The sequence below is a fragment of the Salvia splendens genome, unplaced genomic scaffold (assembly GCF_004379255.2).
Source record: "Salvia splendens isolate huo1 unplaced genomic scaffold, SspV2 ctg1101, whole genome shotgun sequence".
In the NCBI taxonomy this organism is placed as follows: Eukaryota; Viridiplantae; Streptophyta; class Magnoliopsida; order Lamiales; family Lamiaceae; genus Salvia; species Salvia splendens.
This window is the reverse complement of record NW_024598648.1, coordinates 27,559-38,371: the sequence shown is the minus strand read 5'-3', so window position 1 is coordinate 38,371 and position 10,813 is coordinate 27,559. Positions and strand designations below refer to the sequence as shown.

At 33.0% G+C, this 10,813-nt stretch overlaps 1 protein-coding gene across 1 annotated transcript; it reads left to right on the top strand.

Moving 5' to 3' along the window:
- The first annotated feature begins 4,336 nt into the window (after positions 1 to 4,336).
- LOC121788625 (VQ motif-containing protein 4-like) lies at positions 4,337 to 5,125 on the top strand. Its single transcript, XM_042187266.1, has one exon. It carries the CDS (start codon positions 4,422 to 4,424, stop codon positions 5,028 to 5,030), a length of 609 nt encoding a protein of 202 aa, XP_042043200.1. The 5' UTR covers positions 4,337 to 4,421; the 3' UTR covers positions 5,031 to 5,125.
- The last annotated feature ends 5,688 nt before the right edge of the window (positions 5,126 to 10,813 follow it).

Here is a 10,813-nt window from a genome sequence, read left to right as displayed (position 1 = left end):
TACTTCGTTGCATTATCTAGTTTAGTAGGAGTACTTCATTGTGAAAAACAATGACACTCCATATTAATGCTCTCGTGATGTTTCTGAGCAGGGGAAATTATCAGTTTTGCTAATGCACATTTCGTGTTTAATTTTAATACTAAAACGCATCTTGTTATGTGTTTGGATATTCCAGATTAAACTATTCAAATTATTTGATATTGTAAACTTTTTATCGAGATTTATTCTGTCATGAGCCAAGATTTATTCTGTTATAGGGGGGGAGGTTAACAGGACTTGGGGGGGAGGTTAACAGGACTTGCTAGATTGTCTGAAAACTAAGTACTAGTATGATATAGCACTATCCCGAAATTAGAACCAAGATTTATTGACTAAAGATTCTGGACTAAGCTAACTATGTCGACGACAAACCGTTATAAATAATTATACTACTACAATACTGCTACTAAATAACATGAACTAATGAAGCAAGCATCACAAAATACCAAAAGAGAAATACAGAAGTTAATAAACAATAAAAAAACAATTAACAAACAACATAAATATATATATATATATATATATCACCATGATATCCAAACAATATCACACACCATACAAAATAATCTCCTCTAACTCTACATATTTTTCATAAGAAAATTAAAATCCTACTACTATCTATATATAGTTAGAAAAATGTTTTGGAGACATAATGTCTAAGACATAATGAGGGTTAAATAGTAATATTACATTATATTCTACTTTTAATAAAATTTGAATTTTATAAAGGTACTTTTTTGCCCCTTACATCTAGAAAATGGAAATTTTGAATAAGGGGTATTAATTACGTATGATATCAATAAGATTGCTTCATTATTGGAAATGTATATGGAAGATATGGATTAATATTCAAATACATTCCTATAAGTTCGAAGATTATTTGTCTAAGGGAGTAATTTTTATAAGTAGTTGATTTTTTTAAATTTGCTGGAAAAATAAATTAATGAATGTATAAGTAAAAGTTTATCCATTTTTAGCTATTTATAAAATTAATAAATCAATTTAATTGCTTGAGTTCTTATAGCATCAAATAAAGATTCGAAATTTATTTATGCTTTATTTTATTAATGGACAAAATGTTAGGGAACAACAATTTAAATTTGTATACTAGAATTAAATTGTTACATGGTGTCAAAATAATGTGTTTTAGAATTTTACAATTTAGAAATTTAAACATTGTTATAGAAAAAAAAAGTTATTGTGAGTGACTATTACTATTTCGTTGAACTATGACACTAAGAAATTAAGTATGTATATGCATGCAATCATTTTTATGATTCAGAATTTTAGTAATTATTTAATACTAATAAAATAATTTGACGCAAATGACTTTATCCTTTCATTAGATGGTACAAGTAGAAATTAAGTATATAACATATGTATACTACTGGAATACTATTTTACAATTTAGAATTTTAAACATTATTATAGAAGAAAAAAAGTTGATATGAGTGACAATTACTATTTCGTTGAACGATGACACTAAGAAATTAAGTATGTATATGCATGCAATCATTTTTATGATTCAGAGTTTTAGTAATTATTTAATACCAATAAAATAATTTGACGTAAATGACTTTATCCTTTCATTAGATGGTGCAAGTATAAATTAAGTATATAACATATGTATACTACTGGAGTACTATTTTACAATTTAGAAATTTAAACATTGTTATAGAAGAAAAAAAAGTTGATGTGAGTGACAAAACTATTTCGTTGAACGATGACACTAAGAAATTAAGTATGTATATGCATGCAATCATTTTTATGATTCAGAATTTTAGTAATTATTTAATACTAATTAAAAATTAAATATATTTCTGTACGTATATACTTTTTACATTCTAGAACTTTAATGATTATTTAATAATAAAATAATTGGATGCGAATGAATATTTTTATTTCATTGGAGGATAATATTAAGAAATTAAGTATTCCTATATGACTATTAGATGATTGAATTCAAATGTTTTTATATAATGCAAATTTTGTAGAAATTCAATTTATGATATGGAGTATCTTACCAATTTATTGGCTAGCGCTTAGAATCAGAAAATATAGACAATTGCAAAATTAGAGCATTGATTTGAAATGTTCATATCTTTACAATACTAGTGAATGAATTTGACAAATGCATTAGTTTCAAAAGTTTACATCTTACCATCCGAAAATGGTGAATAAAATCATAGAGTTTATATAATCGTTTATATGACTTAAAATTTAAATGTTACTATTTAATGGAGTATCATTTTAATTTATTTTATATTAGACATGAAGTATTTTTTATAACTTGCAAATTTTATAAATATTTGATAATAAAATAATTAGATGACAGTGACTAGTATAATTATAATTTACTTTTAATTTTTATAAAATTAAATTTAGTTTTTTTATTTAGAATTTTAAGAATTATTTAATAATAAAATAATTGAATATAAATATTATTTTGTTGGATATCAATAAGAAACTAAGTAGTGAAAATAGTTGAAATTTTGTTAAAATTTTGCTAATAAACGTGAATCTTAATTGATACTACTATGTATTAATTAGTTATAGATAGTTAATTTGATTAGATTTGACTTTCCTTCCCTAATAATCAATTATACATAACTACTAATTTTCCTTTTATCTAAAATAAGGGTATATTAGTACATATTTAAATTAAGGTTATGGCAAAGTGACATAGGGGCATTATGTCATAGAGACATTATGTCTCTAAATCACTACTCATATAGTTATACACACTGTCAACTAATTTGATTAGGTAAAACCAACTACCAATCAAGAAATCCTAGATTTATAAGATACATTTAGTTTCAAGCAAGTCTGTCTTTAAGTCCGTTATAAGTCTTTCTCCACGCCTCAATATTATCATTTATTTACACGAATTACGATTCGAAAAATATATTCGCTAAATTTATTATTTTTGAATAACAAGTTCAGTATAAAAACTAATTCCTCTTAATATATATGTATAAACTAATAATTTATAACTTAGAGCAAATTATATGTATATCCAAAACTGATTATACGCATACCCAACAAGATTATGTCTGTGGATGTTTTTCATTTTTCATTGTTTTTGATGAGTTGGTATAAAGGTGGCGAGTTTAATTTATATTATTTTGACCAAACAAAAGGTATAGATTTTGTTAATGTCTGTGGATTACAGCGATGATTTGTATTCCTTCTTGGAAAGTCTTTAAAGTAAAACACAAAGTTAATAAATGATGAAATGTAACTTATTGGTAGGATTCTAGTACTTTCCAATTAATAAATTTAAGTTTAAATCCCCACAATTATAAGGCAATTCAACAACTAAAATATTGATCACATTTATAAAAAAAAAGACACAAAGATTGGTATATTACTTTCTCGATTAAAAAACAACATAAAATTACTTATCTTAAATTATGTTTAATAATTAAAATAGTCAAAGCCGATTTCTTTCAGCTTTAAGAAAATGCAATCCGAGTGTGATTTTGTGTTTGAGAGAAGAAAGGCTATAATTAATTAATGTAATATTCCATATGATAATGTGTTTTAAACAAAATTTATATTCATTCTTTATAAGCGCATTGAATTTCCCATACGACTGGGTGAATTACACAAACAAAAATGACTTATTGTAAATTTAAAAGTATTTCGCAAACATTAATAAATATATCGACTATTCCATCAAATTTTAACGGTCAATGTTTTTAAAAGGCCAAAACTAGTCCTGAAAATATGACAATTTTATGATTTTGGTCATAGACATTATCTTTTGAATTTTTAGATCCCAAACATTTAACTTGGATCACAATCGGTCCAAAGTTAACTATTCCGTTAAATTAACGGTCAACGTTTTTAATCTCGATTTTGACCAAATTAAGCTATTAAATAACACAACAAAATTTAGCAACGGAACAAATCCGTCACTAATTGGGAGATTCCAACACTTGGATTCCTTTTTTTTTATTAGTTTTGGAATCTCCCAATTAATGATGGATTTGTTCCGTTGCTAAATTTTGTTGTATTTAGCAACTTAATTTGGTCAAAATCGAGATTAAAAACGTTGACCGTTAAAATTTGACGAAATAGTTAACTTTGGACCGATTGTGATCCGAGTTGAAATGTTTGGATCCAAAAATTCAAAAGATAATATCTAGGACCAAAATCGTAAAATAGACATATATTATGGGCTAGTTTTGGCCTTTACTCTTCAACTAAATTACCTTATTTAGTCAATGTAAAATTTTGTATTGACACTATCTTAACACCCCACCTAATGAAATACTATTTCTAACCCAACAAAAGATAGTTGCACATAATTCACACCTATATATCTCACTCTCGTTTCTGTTTCAGTGAGAATAAGAAAGAAAAGAAGATCTCTACCAATGGAGCAGTACAGCTCCAGCAGCTCAACCAGCACCCACACCAGCGGCGTCCACCAACCGCCGCCGTCGCCCGTCACCCGATCCGAACCCGACAACCCATACCCGGCAACCTTCATCCAGGCCGACACCTCCTCCTTCAAGCAGGTCGTCCAAATGCTAACCGGTTCCACCGACCCGACCCGCCCGCCCGACACAGCCCGACACGCGATCCCGCCCATCAGAACGGGGCCCCGCAAGGACAAGCCCGGATCCAAGCTGTACGAGCGCCGCAGCATCCACAAGAGCTTCAAGATCAGCAGCCCCGGGATCCTCAGCATCCGCCATGGTCTGCTATCGGGCTCGCCCCGGCCCGGTATGCTCTCGCCCAGTATTCTTGATTTCCCTTCGCTGGCGCTCTGCAGCCCGGTCACGCCGCTCGTACCCGACCCGTTTAATCGGGTCGTGGCTCCGGATATGGAGGCGGAGGATAGGGCGATCGGCGAGAAGGGTTTTTATCTGCACCCGTCGCCTGTGGATACTCCGAGGGATTCGGAGCCCCGGCTTCTGCCCTTGTTTCCTTTGACTTCACCCCGAGTTTCCGGGTCGTCGTCAACTGATGCGGAATCTTGAGTTATTTTTTTTTCTTTTTCGAATTGATGAAGGAAAATGTACTGCTGTTATATCATATAAAAAAAAAGAAGATAACTTTGCTTGAATTTCATTTATCTTGATTCCTACTAGACCATTCATGTTTTGCCTACTTTCTGTGACGATAGTTGTTATGCTTTATTCCCTTTTATTTTGTCTTCTTTTCTAAAAAAATGATTTCTTTTTCTTCCTTCTTTTCTTTTTGGTTTGTTTGAATCGAGAATTCGTTGGGAGTGACCAGAGCGGGGAGGAGGAGGATGATGATAATGGGAATTGAAGAGGAATTTGTTTTTATGGTTTTTCTAACTGTTAAATAAATAATGTAGTCATTTATAATTTGGATTAATTTATTTAGGTTGAAGTTGTCAAATTTAAATAGTACTTAAGTCTCGAAGGATTGCATTAAATTTTCTACGTCCGATATATTTCCTATGGCCATCTCCAACCATGCTGCAAAACGCAAATTTCCAGTCAAAAACACCTCCAATCATACTCCAAAACGCAACCCAAATCGTCCCATTTTTGCGTTTTTGAACAGTATCACCCCAAAGATGCAGTAGCACTGTAGCTACTGCATCTCACTTTTTGAAGTTCCTGAAATTTGCAATTAGCTCCCTCATCCTTTGTATTTTCGAATGGAAGCAACAATTGTGGAGAGTTGTAGATGGTTGAAGAAGATGTGAAGGAAAAGTAGAGATGCAGAGAAAAGAAATGAAAAACCAGAGAAGAGGAAGAAGACGCTGCGGCGCTGAAAGAGAGAGAGAATTAGGTTTAGATTATATTTATTTGAGAATTAAACATATGTGGAGTATTTATTTGGGAATTAGGCTAATTAATTACTATTATATGTATAAATGTAATGGTGCATAGTATTTATATGTTTTAATACGGTTTTATATATTTTGTTTATTTTATACAAATCATTAGCATTAATTATTTATTCTGTGTGATTTATTTGTTTTAATACTGTATATTTTTTTATTTTATACAAATTATTAGCATTAATTATTTATTTTGTGTGATTTGTGAAATTATGTTTAATATAATTTATTGAATAATATATTAAGTATTAATTTTTTTATTGAGTATGAATTGTAATATTAGTATTTAATATTATAATATAACAAATTAAATAATAGTACAATATTTAGTAATATAACACGCACCACAACCAGAAGTTGAGATGACGACAAATGAAGATGTTCGATTTCAAGAGTACTTGACTCGGTATGCCGCAATAAGAAATAAAAATGCACATCTAGAACTTCGAAATGCATTAGTTGATCATTTGTGGGAAAATTTCTCAAATACGCAATCTTGAATTTTAGCTACTTTTTATGTGTTGTCCTATGTTTTATATAATCATGATGTCTTTGAATGTATTTTAAGTTATGTATAATCATGATGTCTTTGAATGTATTTTAGTTTATGCTTGAATGTTATTATAGTACGTTTGATGTATTATAATTTAAAGTTAGTGTATATTTTATTGAATGCATAATATATTTAATATATATATATATATATATATATTATAAATAATTATATCAAATTATTTAATTATATTTGGAAAATTATTGACAAAATGTTGTGGGGTGAATGTGTAATTTAAATAAATATGTAGTTAAAATTGAAAAAATAAAAAAGTAGGTGAATATGAAATATTCTTTTGGGTTTTGAGTTTGGTGTAAATGGTTGGAGTAGAATTACTGTTTGATGTGACAGAACTGGAAAAATGGGTTTGAATTTGGTGTAAATGGTTGGAGATGGCCTATGTAATTATGAGTTGGACAAACTCCAAGTTCGAATTGGAAAAGTATGCGATTTTCTATTTAAACGAGTAATTTATATCAGTGAAATGAAATGAGTATAAAGTAAATAATTAATTGATGACTTGAAATGAGTAAGGCATTTAAGAAAGGGGTTTCGGAGTTCGTTACGAAAACACGCAATATATATCCAAGTGTTTGAAATAACTTCGACTTATGAAGTGTTCAAACTTCACAAGAAAAAGGTTGTTAATCTGGAATGACATTAATATCTTTTTGACTTTACTAGTTATTTGAATACAAGAGTTACGTATCTTCCTTTTTTTAAATAGAATTAAAGATGGACAGATCAATTTGATTATGCAGATTAGAAATAAAAGGTAATGGATTTTACCAATCTAAATAGTTGAAAAAATCATGACGTGTGGCCTTCTTTAACTCGTTTTATAATTTCAAAAATCAGCACAAATCTAGATTTGTAGGCAATTATCTCACGACAAATTCTTGATCAAATTGTATATAATATGAAACCTGAAAATTCATATATAGATTAATAGATGTCACCACACGTATGAGAAATGATGTTGCCTATTCACAAATAAAATGAAATCAATCGGTTGTAAAATATCTATAATATATTATAAGTAGACAACCTCACAACCATTATTTTGCCGTGAAATAATTGCAAACAAAATATCCAAAATTCATTATAAACGATTTATAAAATTTTGGAACATACAAATACGAGTATATCTATGGAATATCTCTATCATTTCATATATTATTGATTTAGCGTATCGTTGAAGAATATAATTATCCTTTATCGTATTTTACTTTTCTGCAATTTACTTTTCTCAGTCTTTGTTTATCGGTTGCTCGACGGAATTCCTTCCGCGAACGAACCTCTTTTATCCGGCGATTTCTCGCCATTATTCTCCGATATGAGTTTACTCGTATCACCTGGTGCTTTCATTTCGTGCTCATCTCCCAATTCGACCCCAAGCTGATCGACGGAAGAAATTCTGCATCGGTGACGGTGATCTTTAAGTGCGAGGAAGACACGCCTACATATTTTTTTTTTCATTATCAGTTCTTCGGTCTCCAGCATAGCCAACCTCTTTCAATCGACGATCCAGAGATGCTAGCGCTGGAGGAAATTGGTCAGGCCACCTATACACCGTTGTGCTTCAACATGAACGTACCAGGCCCCTATGCACAGCCGAGTTACTTCAACGCTGGAACCTGTCTATCAACAGATCCGACATGTCTCACAATTCGACAGACCGTTCCTCTCGCCACTGCTAGGTGTGCACAAACCGAACCGGACCGGCGGTTAACCGCCGGTTCGGGCCCGCCGGTTCATGAACCGGAACAGGGCCCGGAACCGGGCCCGGAACCGGCGGTTTGAACCGTCCGGCGGTTTCCCGGTTCTTAAGGGCCGGTTCAGGTTCGGCAATATATTGAACCGTGAACCGGTGGTTTGGCGGTTTGAACCGCCGGTTCAACGGGTCAAACAGTGTTCAGTAGGCTAGGGGTTCGTAGGGGTTCAGGTAGGGCTTAGGTTAACCGGCGGTTTTCGGTGGGAACCGGCAGTTTTCGTCAGAAACTGCCGGTTTCCGCCGATTCCGGTGACTTTTCAGAGGCTAGGTCGTAGGTGCAGTGTTTAGGCTTGCAAAACCGGTCATAAACCGCCGGTTTTCTGACGCAAACCGTGGACAAACCTCCGGTTTCTGCTTGAACCGCCGGTTTCGGCGGTAAACCGGCGGTTCGGCCAAATTCAAAATTTCAAAAAAAAAATTTATTTAATCCAATTTTACTCCTATAAATACCTCACTTCTCCTTCATATTTCCTTACCTCATTCTTGTGTTAACAAGGATTTCATTCTCAATCTTCATTTCTCTATTCTCTCCTTATTCTCTCTAATTGCGCAAGTTTACGTTTCAATCCTACACTTTCTACTCACTACTATATTTATTGTTGTGCTCATAATTTACCACTTCTTTTATACTTCATACATATTTCATTCCAAGTCCATACTACTTTCATTTATCAATATGTCTTCTTCTCGTGGTGGATCGGGACGTGGTGATCGGGGCAAGGGAATAGCCCAAGGTCAAAGTACTACACGTCCCTCAAAATCTCGACGACCTAGTCGTCGAGATGTTATGGAAAAGGTTTCCCGATTGGCAGCCGAACGCATGCAAGTAAGTAATGATTTTTTTTTTCAATTCATATTTCAAAATTTCATAATTTTTTTTTTTGCGTTCATACTTATAACTTCTACTTATATAATATTTGTAGATTGAAGAAGATCATAGGATCGTCATGCTACTCGCTGAAATGCAATAAGGTGGGGGTGGGGGAGGTGGTTCCCAACAAGACGACGAGTACAACGTTGCTATATCGTCGGACTCGGACAACAACGAGGATAGATCTCATTCTCGTATTCCGTCTAGCACCGGCGGAAATGAGGAGATGTCACCCCTCCACCCACTAACCCGGCAAAAGCTTTGAAATCTGACATTTTTGTCAAACACTACAAGAAGGTCCCCGTGGTGATTCCAAGTCCTCATGATCCGAACTCGCAAGAAGAGACTTCGGAGTTTTATGTTTACTGCAACTATTGCGATAAAGTGTACAAATGGTCCGTCGGTGGTGGATATGGCACCCTCCGTCGCCATTTGGTGGCAAAGCATCCGGTAGAATGCGGCACTACCTCTACCCAAAGCCAACTAAACTTCCAACTCGCCGGCTCGGGTTCGTCAGGTACGCCTCTGTTTAAATATGAGAAAAAGAATTTTGATGATACAATGACTAGATGGGCGGCGATGAAGCACATGTCTTTTAACGTTTTTGATGACAAAAAGTTTGAGGTTACTATGCAAAGTGGTTTGAACGTAGCAATCAAGAGAATTGGTAGAATGACCGTGCAACGATCTACCGTTCGGCAATGTTTGGAGAAAAAGGTAGAATTATCACGTTATTTAATCAACTTGGGCCACAAAGTGAACATTTGCTCAGACGTGTGGACGGATTGTTTTAACCGTCATTCGTACATGGGCATTACGGTTCACTTTGTGGACAATAGTTGGACTTTAAACAAGCGTTTAATAGGTTTTAGAGAATTTGAAACTCCACACACTGCACCCGAAATTGGTTATTTGATTATACAAGTTTTAAATGAGTTTCAATTATGCAACAAGATATTTTCTATTGCTTTTGATAATGCAACTGCCAACACCGCAAGTATTGGCGATTTGATTGCGGCTTGTCAACCGGTAATTGGAGGTAAGTATTTCCATCAAAGATGCATTTGTCATATTTTAATTTTATGTGTACAAGATGCGCTTGAATTATGGCAAAAACATGTTTCTCCTATTAGAACTGCAGTTAGATTAATCCATCAAAAGCCACCTATTGGCAAAGCATGGAAGAAATATTGCCATCAAAATAATGTCTTATATACAAACTTTACTATGGATGTGTCTCATATATGGAATTCGACATATGATTGTCTGAATTCTACTTTGAAACATAAAGATGCTTTATGTGATTTTTATAGAACTCATCTCGTTCATGATTTATATCTTTCGCACAGTTGTTGGGAACATAGTGTGCCTTTATTTAATGTGTTTAAAAGTTTTAAAAATGCTATTGTTGAATTGTCGGGTGTTTATTATTGCACTGTTGTTCGTGTTTTCGAGCATTGCATGTATATATCCCTTGGTTTTAATGTTGCAATGAAAAAAGCTTCTTCCTCGCCGGAGCTTATGTGTGTCATATATTACATGATTGAAAAATGGCTCAAGTATTTTAGTGAGATTCCAGCCGTGTTTTTTATTGCAAAGGTATTGGATCCAAAGTGGAAGTTAGTCGGTACCTCAAGGATTTTGGATTTTTACTATAAGAATTTCAATTCAATTGATCTTGGCCCCCTTCAAGCAATCCAATCCGATACCAGTGACGCATTTGGAGTAGACCTCTGAGAAACCTTT